We start from the raw sequence: 17236 nt of genomic DNA, 5'->3' as shown, positions 1-17236 counted from the left end.
TTGTGTATGCGCAACCAACATTTCCAATATTTCCTGTACGCAGTACATCCAAACAGTGGAGTATTACTAGGATTTCATGAATCAATGAGGCAGTGTAGCATTCTTAGGATAAAATGCTGTGCAGGCGCTCCAAACCTTTTTATTTACACTGTAGACCAGCAGACCAACCCTTCCCTCCTTTCAAAAACATCCATTATACCTTATCCATAAAAACAAACCGAAAAGGACAAACAGACATCAACAAGTGCATTAGGACACGACTGAATGTTCAATGCTGTCGATGTCCATATCACAAGATGTTTGAGAGGGAACACAAGCAACCTCGAGTTGTGTATTTACTATGCTCTTTGTTGGTGCAGATGCTGTTAAAAAAGGGTGAACTGAGTGTATAGCATGCATTACAAAAAAAAGACAACAATTTCTTCTTTCTGGTGGAGTTTCTTTCTGTTCTCTAAATTGTATATAAACTGTAACGTGAGAAGCTGCCAGTACAGTACATTTGTCAGTTAGTGTTTCACCTGTGAGTTTCCATCAGCGTCAAGTGGAGGTGATTCCAAGATTGGACGTCTTTTTTCAATTTTATTTTTATTTTTTTTACTTGAATATTAATTGTATTCATCACTCACAGTGCCATTTTAACTTTATCGGGGCAAAGTGGCTGTGTATAAACATTTATTTTTCTAAGTTCAGTCACCACTATACCATTTTGATCATTGCCACTATATTTGGTGATGCTGTCCAGCTACTGTAGCAGAGCTCTGAGATTGCTTCCAAATGTGAAGCAGAGGAAGGCCTAACCTGTACGCTTTCATGTTGTTTTCTATTGTATTGGAATAGCTGCACTGATTAGTTATCAACAACTGTGATGACTTAATTATTTCCGCCATTGCTTTGATTTTCACACAAGAGTTGTGTTCTCCAGAAGTATCCACTATCCTTTACACTTGTCGTCCCTTCTTTCAGTGGTTGCTGGTGTGGTGCTTTACATTGGTGCTCAACCATAATCGCCAACTCAAACAACCTCAAACCAAGACTGCTCTACGTACTGTAGAAATGCACCAAGGGATTTTAGTCTCATGACTTTGTTCCAGAGGGTGAACATCCGATGAGATTCGATTGTAATCGTCTTCAATCACCTCTGCATTTTAGTGAATGTAGGCAACCCTGCAGTAATGTACTAAAGCTAGGTTCAGTCTGCTACCTACGGTATGTTTTTGTCTATCTCCACACAGATACAGATACAAGTCTGTGACACCTGCTAACTGCAGTGAAGAAGTGAATTGCAATCCCAAGGTTTTTAAAAACGGTGCCGATATGAAGACTTCTGTTCTGATTTCTACTACTTTTGCAAAATAAGATGCCTGCTCTTACAAAGTGATTGTTGGTGCAAGTAAAAGCCGCTGTCAAATATCATTGAAGCAGATGTTTGTCTCAGAATCTATGTTTGTAACAAGTCACGTAAACAAACATAATCATATTTACTTTGGGAACAACAGGCATTGAACACAAACTTTTATTTTGAAATGGATACAGACTTCCTTATGTTGTGAGGGGAATATTATCCAGAGGTAACATTTTCAGGTTTTCACACAAACTAGCAAAGGTCAATGACTCACAAGTGAACAGTATTCATTCAGCATGAAAGTACCGAAACGTCATTACAGTGAATGATTTGCCACTACATCCCATTCTTGATTGTATTTTTTCCATCATGAGGTAATCTTTTCTGAGAAAACAACTTTTTCTACCTAATGTATTTCTAGCTTTGCATTCAACTTGTTTTTGTGTCGGGGACTGCTGAAGAATGTCCGCTAGCAGTTTGTATGTAAAGGATTAATTTATACTTTTTTCATAAAGAAATCATGAGAAAAACCACTGACTTTGTAATGTTTACCACTTAACGTCTAGCATTTCAGGACATCACAGGTCAAGGCGCCTTTCTTTGATGTGTGTTTTCTTAACAATGAAGCGTGGGGGGGGGGATCAGTAACTTAAATGTTCATGGGAACAGAATCCAATATTTGTCTTCTCTCATTTTGTACATAGGATGTGTTCATTTCATTCATGTACAGTCTTTTTGTAATAAACAGCTCATTGAAACAATGAACAGAACTGTGTGTTTTGTGTGTCGTAAAGGTGCTGGAACAGGTGAGGAAAATGTATAAGTGGCAGAAATGTTATCCAAACACAACTAATTATTTTTCATTTGGGAATAAATAAAAGCTTTTAAAACTTTTTTATTTTGGGTGCCCAGATCGCTCAGTTGGTAGAGTGGGCGCCCATATACAGAGGTTTACTCCTCGATGCAGCGGGCCAGGGTTCGACTCTGACCTGTGGCCCTTTGCTGCATGTCATTGGCCCCTCTCTCTCCCCTTTCATTTCTTCAGCTGTCCTGTCAATAAAGGCCTAAAAATGCCCCAAAAAATAATCTTACATTTTTTTATTATTTTGCATCATGGGCATGCAACACTACTTGTTTCTACTTTACTACTACGTGTGTGCATTACTGAAACATATTATTGGCTCCAGGTTTGATGTGTGTGCACACAGGAGGCTAAATTGGCTCAATTCAGGCTAGCTGAAGGATGCGACGATGTGTCTCAAACATGTGTGTGTCCAGGAGGAGGAGGAGGGATGAAGTCAGGTGGTGGCTCATGTGGATAGTCTTCAACATTTGTGGTTTTGGGTGGAGCTGGACTCGGCTGTGGCCTGATCTGAGGGGCGTGACTGTTATATTTGCCTGTAGACAATCAAATGAGAATTAACTCCAGGGATGTGGGTTTTAGTAGTGGTATTCCTGCTTTCCTACAGTTTTCTCCATTGCTGTTGTTCAAAAGCTGACCTGGGCCAGTAGCTATAAAGCCACTTAAAGTAAAAGTACATCAGATTTTTTTTTTTTATTATGTAATTTTGCTTTTAATTCTTAAAGTTAAGAATAAATACCATGCATGCAAATGTTTTACAACAACATACAGACATTTTATACAGCCTCCACAGAGAGTTCTAACCTCAAATGGTAACTATTTTTTTCTGTAACTCATTTTAGATTTTTTATCAATAATACCCCAATATATTGATATACCACCTGTGGAGGCCTGCTATTGGCTGATTCGGTGCTTGGAGGATGGCATTTTGGGTGATCATAGTCCTCATTTTACAATACTTGGGAGTCACTGCAGTCTTACTATAAGAATCACACAAATTTTGCTAAACTTTACCTTTAGCTTCTTTATGCAAAGTTCGTTAATTAAGAAAAGGGTAATAACGTCTCTTCAACTTCTCTCATTCAATATATATATTCTAATCCAGTTTATTGCAAAGAGCACCACTGATTATCTACTCAAGCATACTCACACACATTTGAAATGAGCACAGTTGCACTTTTTCTTTACACACATACACATTTCCTAACAACACTAACCTCTTAGTAATTTCATATCATATTAAGGCACTTTAGGATGTTAACTTTAATTATTTCATCACAAATTCATCTACGTCATGTCTAAGTACTGTTCTCATGTGTAGACTCACCTTTGTGTGCATCAAAGTGGAGAGTTTGTAAAGTGGAGGTTCTCTTTATTGCGGCCTGGTAGTTCTCATACAGGACAGTCCCATACTGAACACAGACAGAGGACACACACCTGCTTAAGTCTTTGCCAGGGATGAAATGTCTACATTTGCTATGTTTGTGCATGAAATTCCCAAATTTAAAGCTGAGTTGAAAACAGATTTCTAATTGAACTGCTCACTTTAAAGTGATTTGTGTCACAGACATTGTTGAATCTGACCTTGGCTATTCTGATGGAGTTGACCCAAAGCAACAGTGTGTGCTCATCGTCGCAGCACAGGAACTTGACGTAGTGCGACTCTTTCTGGATGCAGGGATGCTGGCAGTAGAGTACATGCAGAGAGAACAGTGATGTTAAAGGTGCGCTTCCAGGATTTAGTATTGCACTTCCGTAAAGTTGTGGGAACTTTAGAAAGGCATATTAAAAAAAAAAGAATGGTCAAAACTGATGCAAGCACAGGTCGAAATATCCTGACTTTCAGGCCGTAGTATGGGTCAAGCTCCAAAAATTCGGCATCCTACACTTGCCATAATGCAAGTCATTGGTGTTTTTTGGTAGACCCTGTCTCCCTGGTAAATGCTCACATCTTCCAAACTCCACAGCCCCAGTTTGTAAGACAGGCTTTCTCTTAGAAATGTTAAGTCTCAAAAACTCAAGCTGAGATAATCCTGATGACATCCGTAAGACATTACTTGGGTCATTTTCTCAGAGGGAAAATCGGTGGCTCATTTAAATACAAATGCTGCATCTCTGCTGCCAGTTTATGTTGTAGTACACATTAGAGCCAGCAGAGGGGAGCTGATACCAAACTGTTGCTGCACTGTGGACCATGAAGCATGACCATTTAACTGTTAAAACAGGACCAAACATCTGTTTCTCACTGGGAATGTGGTTTTTGTAATTGGAAATCCTAGATATGACTATATGTGTTTTATTAAACTAAACAACAGCACAGTCATTGCAAACACCATATTCATATGGCTGTCAACAGGCTGTCAGAAATACACTTTGTAGTCAAAGGTCAAATTGAGCAAAAGAAGTTGAGGTTAGTTGGTTTTTCTTCAGTCATCTTACTTCCCCTAAACACGACTTAGCTGTCAATGCCAAGAACACTTTTTATATCTTCTAACAACTTGATCTTTATCTGTTGCAGTGTGAAGTGCAGTTGTGTGGAGTCCTGCTTTCGTTATATTCAGCCTTCTACTCAGTCTATGCTCATGTTTGATTTAACTAAACTGTTGTGAAGTATGGAAAGTACGTAGCGAAATTAGTGTCATTAAATAGTGCTCATGGGTATCTTTTTTTATGGGATATCTAACCAGCAGCTATAACTCTGGACTTTTTAAAACCCCAAAACTACTAAGTCGACTTCTGACAGCATCATGGATCCCTGCTGGGAATACAAGTCTGTGCAGTGCAGAGATACAACCCTGCATGCCCTTTTTATGGAACAATTCCAAACACACACATACCACCACCACCCCCACCACCACCACCAGTACCACCAGCCTACACCTTGTCCCACTGTCCTCCATCCCATTTTGCTCTCTCTTCTCAAATGCATCGACAATCTAAACCGCATGGGACTCCGGGTATGTGTAGTGTCGACATATTGCATAAGTTCCATGAGTGCTCAGAACAGCTTTACTTAGAACTGAGACAACTCTGACCATGTTATGGAGAGACTGTCAGAAAGAAAATAAATCTTAGTTCAGTAGATCCTTAAACGATTACAACTTTTTTTTTCTGTTCATTCAGATGATCCTTCCCAAGTTTCTAATTCACTCAGTGTCGATAATGATCTATTGAGCTTACCTTTAGCATGAAGCAGAAGTCAGAGGGCGCTCTGTATTTCTGTTTGAAGTTGTTGGTGGTGTAGATGTTGACTTTTTCAAAGTGAACAAAGCAGGCGAGATCACTGGAGGACTTGAGGGAAAAAAGCAAATAATCACACTGACAGGTAGAAATCTTATAATGGAGAACATATTTATTGCTTAACGATAGGTGTTCATATATGGTAATAAGTTATCCTGCAAATGTGTTGTGCACAGCAGAGCCATTGTTTTGTCTTTTTTTAGCATGTTGTGTATAAGAAAAAAAAAGTTCTTAATCTCATTCTAAGTAGGTATTACAATTTGAATTAAATTGACACTTCCAAGAAAACAATTCCGTGCCAGGCCTTCATGTCTTCAAGACTTTGTTTTTCTTTCTACAGCATTTTAACATTCCTTCCATTTTTTGCTTTAAGCGGAAACACATCATGTTCACACATTGAACAACACTGACAAAGATGCTGCTGTTCACTGGAAACTACAAAGGGAAGCTTCGTAGAAGTGGAGGTGACCCGGCTGCTGAGGATGACTGTTCTGACTTCTCTCTCTTTTATATTATTATTATACTCTCTCAGGGTTCTTTCTGACTTTATCTCACACTTTTGTCCACTTCTTCCATCTCTTACCTTTTCTCTAACTCTGCCTGATTGATAACAGCTCCATTACTCTCTTTATATGACAGTAGCTTCTGTGTCCATGTCTTAAGTCTTGTCGTACTGTAGTTACAAGTAGGTCCACCTCAGACTGCTGTAAAATATTTTTTTCTGTCTGATTTGGCCATTTCTCTTTCCCCTGCCTTATGAACTATCCTTTCCAGATCTTCCTCAGCTTCGTTCATGTGTCCTTTGGCCTCAGATGATTCCTGCAGCACTCTTATGTTTGTGATTTGCACATCTGCTTTGCACAGTCTCCCCCATCTATTTCTCCCCCTTGGATGAATGGATTTTTGGAGTTAGGCTGCACGGGTTATGTTTTTCTCGTCTGTCTCCGTGACAGAACGACATGTCGCTCTTTAACAGCGGGGAGAACTCAATTCACACTGTCCATCTTCATTTGTCCGGCTCTTTCTCTTGCATTTCTGTCTCTGCTACATTTGAGCGCTCAGATGGAAGCCATCATAGAGTTCAAACAGCGAAAACAGTCTCTTGTATCTCTGGTTAAGGACTACTGCCATACTTTGCTAAGTAGTTTTCTATTAAATATATTTTTTGGGGCATTTTAGACATGCAGCAAAGTGCCAGAGGTTGGAGTCGAACCCGCAGCGTCGAGGAGTAAACCTCTGTATGTGGGCGTACCTTCTACCAGGTGAGCTACCCAAGAACCCTAGTTTTTAATTTTAATGTTCTCCTCAACTGGAGTTTTTAATAGCCTGCATTAAAAACCTGACACCATTTTTCAACACTGCGAATATAGATTTGTGCAGACACATCCTTCAAGCAATAGTTTGTCAGTTGACAGTTGTATTACCATGAGTTACATGAGAAGATTGATACCACTCTAATAAATAAAGTGGGTTGTCTTTCTTCTTTTGTGCCTGGTGCCAAAAATCACCTCATGAAACATAACTGAGTATTTACCAATATTCTCCAGGCCCGCACAGGTCACTAAATATAATCTGTCACCTACCTTTTGTCTCTAGAGCAACACTGGCAACACGCCTGCATTTAAAAATGAAATATGATGTGTAGAATGTTTTTGTATTTGAGCCGTCACACCTTTGTCTTTCCCTTAGGTACATAGTAGATGCCCGAGGCTCTGAGCACAAAGTAGCGAGGTTTCCAAAGTTTTTTCCCATCTTCCTTTAGGTACAGCATGCCCTGAAGATCAGGAACAATCAAAGTGGAACCTCCGAAATGCTCCTGCGGGGCCAAAGATTACATGCAAATCTGACATTAACACAGGACGCAGAAAAAGAAAAAGACCTCATTTCATTTGTAAAACAATGCAGTTAGTCAAGTGAAGTCAAAGTATTTATAGAGCACATTTAAAAACAGCAAATGTTTTCCAAAGTGCTCTACAGGGATCCAAGACGGAAGAAGCTAGTGCGGACAACAGAGTTGATTTATTCATCAAATTGTAACATTTCAAAACAGAATCAAAAATAATATTGAGATGTATTGAATGGCAATTTCATGACAAAAGAGTATTGATTGTGGTGTTGGAGTACTCTGTGGGGTCAAAATTTAGGACCTCAGTTTTATTCTGGTTTAGCTGTAGGAAACTTTTTGCCATCCAGGACTTTACCTCCTCACTGAAGTTCAGCAGTGAGTACATAGTTTGTGAAAAGTTTTTAGCTTCATTCATTTAAAGTATCATGATGTAAAACAATTTTTTTTAAATTATTTTTACAAAAATGCTTCATAGTTCAACAAAGATTTCAATTTTCAATCTAAAATAATTCATAGATTTTCTAATCTAACAAATCTATTACTCTCATGTCTAATATCGTTCTAATACATTTCTCTTGTGTTGTTCTTTCACAAAACTAAGACTAAAGAAGTGTGAAACATAGGCTACGTTAATTTATTCCATGGGCCATGCACTGTACACACATGAGGGGGTCCCCAGTATATTCTCTATATTGGAAGGGGTCCTTGGTTGAAAAAAAGATTGAGAACCTTTGGTGTAACTGACCTTGAGTAAGATCTGTTTGGCTTGCTCGTTAATCCCACTCATACATTCTTTCTTCTTTTTCCACATGTAAAATACCTTCAGGGTGAGAATAGCATTGTTCAATATACTGACTATGCATTAAACTGTGTAATAAAACTTTGGCTAAAAGGAAACACTTGCTCGTACTCACTTGAGGCTCTGTAAACATCACATACTTCTGAGGTCTCGACACAAAATAGATTTTGTTTTCACTGAGGCGAGTCCATGCAGACAGGGGCTCCACTAAGTGTTCGTGGTCCTCAAAGCCTCTTTCTGAAATGATGAGAAAACGTGTGCAACAATGTCTTCTGTCTCTGTGAATGATTTTTTTTTCTTTAGCATGTGCTTTATTGCCCGCATGTGCAGCATGTGTGCGTGCTCGTCTCACCAATCTGCAGCTCAGGGTTGGTCTCACACAGGCTCCAGTCGATGCTGCAGTCACAGTGTGTCTTCTCGAAAAGCTGGTCCAAAACCTCTCGGACCGTCTGTCTCTCATCCACCATCAGTGTCTTGGAGCTGCCGTCACTCATCAGCACCTTCACGATCAACTAGGAGAGGCAGCAAGCTCATTCAAGGTTCAACTTTATCTGTGTGACTGCATGGTGAGGAAACACACTCAAAAAACTGCTGGCTTTACCTTCCTCACTTTGGCTTCTCTCAGTTTCTCCAGAGCCAGTTTGATTTTGTCTGCCTTTGTCTGGGGTTCGCTCTGGATGCATGTTAAGAGGAGGTAATCAGATATAAATCTTTCACAAAATTACAACTTCATTTTTATGATCAGTGACAGAGTCTAGGTTACCATCTGCAGCCCTCCAGAGGATTCAACAGAGTTCAATTGTGGAGGAATAGCAGCTGCTGGCTCAGGTTCCTGAGTCAAGGCTGACGCTGCTATTTGATTTTCTGTACGGATGTTGGTCTGTTGATCTGTGAGGAGTCTCTCTTCTGAAGGGGTTGATTTTGATTCAAGGTCAGCCACTAGAGCATCCAGGTCGTGGTCCTCCAGTTCATTAAGAGACTCTGTAAGGAGATAAGGGTGCGGTTGTGGCCTAAAGGTTAGAGAAGAGGCCTTGTAAAAGGGCCGGTTCAGGCTCAATCCCGGGCAAGCTCACACTGACGACAAGACCCTTGGAGCCAGGCTAGCTGTTTCCTCCTGTTTCCAGTCTTTATGCTAAGCTAAACTAACCAGCTCCTGGCTGTAGCTTCATATTTAATGGACAAACATGAGTGATATCGATCTTCTCACCCTCAGCATAAGTTCCCTAAATGTCAAACTGTTCCTTTGACACAACTTTCTGACTTTGTATTGAATCGAAGCTGGATCTCACTTTTGTTGAAGAAAGAGACTAGCTTGGTTTGTAGGCACATCAGTTTTTTCCTGATAATTGAAAAAGTCTTTTTTGCTCATTTATTCATAGTCCTAAGCACTTGAAATCCTTATTTATGCGTTTTCTTTTTAAACAGTTGTGCCTTAACCTTCCACTTATCCTTCATTTCCCAAACTGATACATCTCCATTTTTATCCCTCCTGGTTTCTAAAGATTGGCATGACCGTTTGCCGCAAGAAGAAACAGTCACTCCCCGTCTCCCAACAGAAACCTTATCTCTTATAAAGGCTGCCTCACATTTTTCCCCACTTGCATCCTTCTACATCACACTTTCAGGGTAGTGTGACTCTTGGTTGTGTAACATTGCTTATGTAGAAATTGAAGCTTTATCTACTGCTTTGAATGAGAGCATCATCACCTGAACTAGCACTTTACCATTTAGGTCTGTGAAGCCAATGGAGAAGGTTCTCTCTGCCTGCGTGTCAGGGTCCACTTCTGCGGTGTCCGCTGCAGGCATTAAACTCTGCAATGAAGCAATGAGATGGTAAATGAACTCACTGCAATCTCACAGCACCGGGATCCCACTGTCTGGCCCACACCCATAAATGACAATTGTATATTGTGAAATGTTTTTATACAATTTCATTGGACATTTGAAAATACATTTCACACTGAAGTCATGTCATTTGACAGAAAGTTTTTAGTTTCAGATAACACTTGTAATAAAAGAGACGCCCAAAAAAAAATCAAAGTAGCCATATGAGTCCTTGAACTGCTCTAAACTGTTGTTTAAATATGTTGCACAAGTCTGTTATTTATCAGTGATTGTTTCCCTGCACTTTATCATGCTCTGTTTTCAAGCTGTACCATAAATGGAGAACATATTGCACTTAGCTTCTGCAAAGACAATCAATAAATCACACATCAGCTCATTAAGAAAAACTAATTTGTCAAAACAGTTTGGAACAAGCTGTACATCCGTTGCATTATACATCCAGACTCTGGTGAATCGGTGTCCCTGTTAAAGAACTTGAAGATCATGAGGAAAATGGCTGATATCCAGACTGCATATACTGTATATTAATTATTAACATACGTCTCTACAGGCTCAATCCTATTCTATAAACAAGCTGGGCAACCTGCCAACCTGTACACAAAATGATTCCCGCGAGCATGCAGGTTAGCCCTGATGACTGTATCTGAAAACACATGTCGTCATGCTGAAGCTGCTGCTTAAATGACACCTCCAAGCTCCTTTATCATGGGTAAAAAAAAACACCCCTTTTTGTTTTCTGGCTTTAAGGCAGGAGAGCAGAGAATGGACCCAATCAAGGCAATGAGTGGAATCACTTTAAATCCTTTTGTTTCTCAGACTCTGAGAGGATCAATGCTTTAATCAGAATGATTTTCTGGCTAACTCTGGTAATAGTCTGTGGATTGGTGTTTGTCACTGATCATAAAAATGAAGTTGTAATTTTGTAAGCTAACTGAGCGCAGCCTTGAGAATGGGATCAATCTGGAACATTACATCACCAGTACCAGGAAAAAGCCTCTATATGTCACCTTGGCATGCGTCCCTTTTGGAAAGCCATCACATAAAGAGATTTGAAAATGGGCAATATTGAATTGCGCCTCAGGCTGAGGTTGCATCAGTTAGAAGTGTGTAATGTTTTTCTTGGCCAGCCGCAGTTATATGATGAGCAGCTTATGTGGTCTTAAGGGAATCTGCAGTGATCGCCCATGGTCCAATACAGATGCGATGACTTCACATCTCAACGTTGCCTTGCATTGTTCTGTCTGATGCTTCAGTTTAAAAACAAAGACTGTCATGTGTAATCAGATAATGTCCAGTTTAGTGAGGTAAACATCAAGTAATTTGTCTGATTCACTTCTCGTAACCTGTTCCTACTTCAAAAGCTCTGATGGGAACAGTCGACCAGGGAAGAGTCTCAGCTCATCTTGTCATGTTTTGAGAAAGACTGCGACCAAAGATTGTTTGATATCACAATGTTTTTTCTCACAATCTCAGATGAACTTAAATGCATAATGGGATGTGTTGTCAGATAAGCAATGGCGGTCGGATGGTCCACCAGTTCAGCCCAGATTGAAATATCTCAACAACTGTTGGATGATTGGATTGCAATTCAATTTCATGCAGACATTCATTGTTCATAAGCACCACCAAAAGCTCAACAGTTTTGATTTTGAGTTAATTATCTCAAAACCCCATGTAAACATACATTAGGATAAATTGTAATTACTTTGGTGATCCCGTTACTTTTCATAGCGCTATCATCAGACATTCCTTTCGGCCTCAGCTGTACTTTATAGTCTTCTTAACTGAAGCCTGCATCTAGGCTAATTCTTTCTTTATGTCGGGATCAAGTGTGATACATCATTTACTCTCGCATTGCCAGACCTTCCTCCACGGCGCTGCGGAGGATGGTCTGGCTAGTCCACAGCATTCTGGAATGGGAGAAAAGTGTGCTCTGGTTTATTGGCATTTCTTTAAACCAATCACAATCATCTTGGGCGGTGCCAAGCGCCAGATGGAGCAACAGTGCCTCTGCAAAATAGCCTCGGGAAGGAGCTTGTTTTGGTGGAACATGTGTACGTTAAAAGATTGTTTTAGTCCTGCAACAGAAAACTCAGATTGGACAGATAGTCTAGCTAGCTGTCTGGATTTACCCTGCAGAGATCTGAGGAGCAGTTAACCATAGTCCTCATAAATGTAGTTAGAGTTTAGAAAGCCAACACAAAGAAAGCAGAAGGTGACAGACAACCGGCCGGAATGAGTGACATCCTGCACCCGAACAATTCCGGAAATGAAACGTCGTCGATCACATCATGTGATTCAGGGGAATCTACCCTTTCTTTCTGGTGCGGTGTGAAATCACCATGATGCTGTGTGAGCATACCATATTGACATATTTTTTTAAAACTCCTAGTGAAGAAAAATTTGTGATTTGTTGAATAACTCCATAGTCAACCAAGTGATTTTAGTTTTTTCAATGTAAAAATTTGTATTTAGATGTTTTAGAGCTCCATGTGAAGTTTGGTGCAAACACACATTTTTCTCAGTGTGTTACAGCTATTTATTGTATATCGTCCTGGACGTTTCTTTGGTAGACAATGTGACAATATACATTTTGGGGCTGTCGGTATATTTTGGTTTATGCCACCTCTGAAAATAAATATCACAGTGTTAGCCTATATATCATTGGAAAATAGACAGCCCTATCAGTCAGATGTCGATGTCAGATGTAATACACACGCACACGCACACGCACACGCACGCACACACACACACACACACACACACACACACACACACACACACACACACACACACACACACACACACACACACACACACACACACACACACACACACACACACAATCAATGCACTGCTGAGCTTTTAAGGATTAAGGTTTAGCAAATGTTAGGCTAAACTACGATGGTAAATCTGGTAAATATTGTACCTGCTAAACATCAGCATGTTAGCATTGCTACTGTGAGCATGTTATCACATTGTCATTAGCATTTCGGTCACAGCTCTGCTGTACGACTCACCTGAGAGAGATGATCCATCTCTCCAAGCAGGTGACTGAACATGGCATCTATGTCGTCCATCTGAGAAGGTAGAACAAAGCATTTGAACAGCAGTACAGAGATTAAACACAATGTAGAAAGTAGATTATAGGAGACTACAGCAGAACTGAAACACGTTGGATAATTTCAGTTCAGTTTAAATTCAGTTTCTAACGGCACCAGTTCTTGAATAGTTTGTTGTGCAGCAAGCGGAAAAGTTGGGATACACTCTATTGGAAGGCCTGCATAGGGCCAGCAACTCCTGCATAACGACATTTTTGTGGTATGGCGATACAAACACTCTTCGACACATGCATGCCCATACACATATACAGTTTGGAAATGTCTGTCACAGCTGTAAAAACCGATAAACAATATGCTAAAAGATTTAAACCCCAGAAAAGAAAAAACTGAAACGTGATCTCTATTTCTCAAAGTCACGATCGCTGCAGTGGAATAATGCCATTGCCATTTCTCCACAAAGTGACAAAGCAGCGTGTGTGGCAGGTTAAAATGGTTCCCATGTTGCTCTGGCTGTGAAGTCGCACATGTTGTTTTTATCACTATCCAGCAAACCCATGAACCTCGTCTTCAATAAACTGTGGAGCGAGGTGTTTGGAGAATACAGTGCTAAATTCTCTGTGAAATATGTCCAAGGTGGAGAAAGCAAACATGCCCTACTGAACACGATTCAAAACTTTCTCTGAATCATTTGGGTCCATGTTCCACTTACAGGACATACAGTTCAGAAATAATGTCACATAAACTCAACTTGAAAACATATTCACTGGTTACTTTAAAATGTATTTACTGGTTATTCCTTAGTCTCATTTTGCTGACAGACACCATGTGAGATGATGGAAAAATATCTTAATTTGAAGACTCCTCACTTAAGATTTGTTAACTAAAAATCAAAGATTCATTTAGCGTGATTTGAAAGGCCTTGTGTAGGTGTTATGAGCTTAATCACTAAGTAATCTGTGAATTATGGGTTACAGTTCAAGCCCACATTTTTTGCACTAATAGCTGATCATTTCTGAAAAAAGGGGCTTCATTGAGATCAAAGATTTTCATCAGACAAAACTTTGTGGAACTCATCGTCTGGGTTTGTCCATATGGAGGCAGCACCTTGCCAGCTATAGGGCCAGAAATGCATCTCGCATGTGGACTGGCTTAAAAAGCAAACTGAAGAATGAACTCTACTTCTTGCCAACACTTTGAGACCGTTGCTGTATGCGGTTATCAATAACAACAGATATGGATATAGTTTCGAAAGCCACAGCAGCATGCATAGAAACAAGAAACAGTACATATAAACAGAGGAAATGACAAATGTAGAGGCAGTATTGGTGGGTAACTTCTTACTTTACATTTTTAGAAGTTTAATGATAACTCTTCTATTGTGGAATGCATAGAGCAGCATTGATAAGGTGGACATGGTGCAGTCCTACAACAAGCACAATAATTAGAAGCATACATAACAATTGTCTAATAATTATTACAAAATCTGACAAAAGTTGGAACTTCATGCATACTGTGTCTGTTTCCCTATGTGCTAAAAACGTCTCACCTATGGCCTTCATTATGTGAGAAATAAATCACATTTTGTGTTGTACATGCTTTGTTTTAAGGTTTTTCTGTAAATTCTTATGTTGCTTAATTCTGTAATTCAATAACCACGGTCAACTTGTGTTCAGTTTGCCTTCTGCTCAGTAGATGCTGGGAGAGGCTCCAACAACTAAATAAATACAGCCAATCCTCATTTCTTGTTTTCTTGCTAAACCTGCATTAACTGATTTTTTTGGGCCACTTGGGGTCAACAGAAACAAGCTATAAACACACAACACTGACATTGTATCACCTTTTAACTTGAAATGATGAAAAAGTTAGCAAAGAGTTTATTTACACATCCAGTGACATGAGGAAACATTAGCATTCCTTTGGCATTGTGTTTCTGGCCACCTGGCAAATTTATCTCTTCTTTTAGCTCTGTTTTGGGTCTCCATCAACTCCTGAGGAAAATCCCTGCTCTTTAGCTGCTAACTGCTCACCAGCTAGTTGTTAACTGTGTTTATCTGCTGTTTGCTGCTGGGCAGGTAGCTTTCAGTGGTGTTTATCAGAGCTTTTTCTTGGGTGGCAAAAAAAGTTGCCTGCTGTGGTCAAAGACAATTATGAAACCAGTAAGTGTGAACCAAAACAATAAAGTTGTGGCTGGTGCATACAACCAAAACATTTAGCTAAAACTTTTAGTTTCTGGCCACCTGATGAGTGTAATTCTAAAATTCACTCCTTTTAGCTCTGTTTTGGTATCCACTAACTCCTGAGGGAAATGTCTCATTCTTTAGCTGCTAAATGTCCCACTATGTTCACCAGCTAGTTGCTAACTGATTCTGTCCAAGTTCTGACTCCCAACTCGTCAAATACGGCAGCTTGGTCAGTGGCCCTCAGCGTCTGATACCGACGCACAAGCACCCTTTAGCTGTGAGATGGCGTAGTATAAACAGTGCCAAATTCCGCTTAGAAAGACATGAAGACAAGAGCTGAAGACATGAAAGCCTAAACTTCTATATATGTGTATATATATGTGCGCCTGCTCTATCCACTGAGCTAACCCGGCCACCCACTTGTTCTTCATACACAGATAATCTATATGTATAGATGCACATGCAGCCTAATGTGCACACAAACAGAAACACATAGGCTACAGTATACAGTCCTGCCTGTGCTGTTCAGTCTCATTCTGTGTTTATGCTGAATGGTAAACAGACCATCCATTATCTGTAATGAGGTAGAAGAGGAAGTGGACTAAGTATTGCTTCCATATGAAAGTGAATTGTGTTAATCAGGAAAGTGAACGTTACCTTTGTGGCTTCTCAGGACTTCTGTCTCACATGTGTGAAAGCCAATCCTAACTTCTGTTTTCGTAACATCTTTGTTATACATAGGTATATCTATTTAATTACTACTACTTGTCAGTGATTCCAGGCATGTGCTCATCAAAGCATGCATTACAAAACCACATTCCATGCTCTCATCGGGCATGTCAGATTGTTTCGGCCGTCTCCCACTGTGGTCTCACACATCAACAAAATGCCAGGAGACAGACAGGCAGGCAAACAGGCGGACGGGCCAAACCATGAGTACAAAAGGCGATTTATTGAGACTTATATGCATGAAAGGAATCAGAAACCATTGCTTGCTGACAGTAAACCAACATGTTTCTCTTTTCTTGTGGTCGAGAGCTTCTTACTGTTTTCTAATTAGTTGCACAACCATCCATTGGCGGCTGTGAGAGGACATGTGTTTGTCCTAAACAAAGCTGATGTAGCTGCTCAACTATTTAACTCTTACAGGGACGAACAGAAGGGAGAAAGATATATAATAATTCTAGATTTTACATTAGCATATTTTTATTATACTGATTTACTATACAGTTGCCATAATAAACGTCTTTAAAAAACATTCACTATCATTTAAAGTTCTTACCTTTTCTGTCTCTTTCACACAATGGGAGCCTCATAAAGTGTAGGTGCTAAAATGCTCAGGGGTCAGTCTATAAGAAACCACTTGTACACATGACTTTGACTTTAGCTGAAGTTCCTGTAAAATCAGGAAGTAGATTAAACCGCATTTCTGGTAAAGCAGAGTGAAGGTTTCTAATTATGTTGCATATCTGCGTTGCTATTGTACAATGTACTCTTCTCTTCATTTCTCACGGCCCACCACACTCATGGTAGAGACATGCAGGGGTTCCACCTATTTTGCCTGATTACACCAGTCCTCAGGACTTTGTGGGCATGTATAAAACATTATTGAAAAACACCTCTCTTACTCTTTTGTTAGTTTTTTTGCACCTGTCAACAGGGGGATATATTTCACTCTTAGTTATTTTAAATTGAGGCTTAACATTTATTAGTCTGGCCAAGCTCAATCTTTTAAGACTGAACATTAAAAATTGTAACGGAAGCAGGATAGAATAATGTACAGGTTTCCAGCCTGAGCTGCAGGGCGAAATCAAAATGCCGGCAGATCGGGATGGGTTAACCCAGTCTAAAAATGTATCTCTTTGCCAGTGTTTTAACAAAAAGTTGAATTTAAATCTATTTATTCACATCTTGCACTGTGTTGTAGGTACAGTGTAATTCTTATTCTCCTCTTTCTTAAAGGTCCCATGGCGTGAAAATTTCCCTTTATGAGTTTTTTTAACACTAATATGAGTTCCCCCAGCCTGTCTATGGTCCCCCAGTGGCTAGTAATGGCGATA

At 39.8% G+C, this 17236-nt stretch overlaps 1 protein-coding gene across 1 annotated transcript; it reads right to left on the bottom strand.

The window, feature by feature from the left end:
- Positions 1–2380: 2380 nt before the first annotated feature.
- LOC120568315 (amyloid beta A4 precursor protein-binding family B member 1-interacting protein-like) lies at positions 2381–16518 on the bottom strand. The gene is made up of 13 exons (XM_039815733.1): positions 16459–16518; positions 12955–13014; positions 9814–9901; positions 8853–9070; positions 8691–8762; positions 8442–8601; positions 8205–8326; positions 8036–8110; positions 7117–7260; positions 5385–5495; positions 3789–3887; positions 3532–3616; positions 2381–2740 (listed from the first exon to the last, which is right to left on the bottom strand). Exons 2-13 carry the CDS (start codon positions 13012–13014, stop codon positions 2601–2603), a joined length of 1374 nt encoding a protein of 457 aa, XP_039671667.1. The 5' UTR covers positions 16459–16518; the 3' UTR covers positions 2381–2600.
- Positions 16519–17236: the final 718 nt, after the last annotated feature.

This window comes from Perca fluviatilis, chromosome 11 (assembly GCF_010015445.1).
Source record: "Perca fluviatilis chromosome 11, GENO_Pfluv_1.0, whole genome shotgun sequence".
Taxonomy (NCBI): domain Eukaryota; kingdom Metazoa; phylum Chordata; class Actinopteri; order Perciformes; family Percidae; genus Perca; species Perca fluviatilis.
This window is presented reverse-complemented; position numbering and strand designations above follow the sequence as displayed.

Coding starts and splice junctions, on each gene's coding strand:
- LOC120568315 (XM_039815733.1), bottom strand. CDS start 13,014: ATGGACGACATAGATGCCATGTTCAGTCACCTGCTTGGAGAGATGGAT. Junction 9,071..9,813: donor TGGCTTCACAGACCTAAATG/GTAAAGTGCTAG, acceptor ATCTCCTTACAG/AGTCTCTTAATGAACTGGAG. Junction 5,496..7,116: donor TACCTAAGGGAAAGACAAAG/GTGTGACGGCTC, acceptor TTTTCCCTCAAG/TCCTCCAGTGATCTCGCCTG.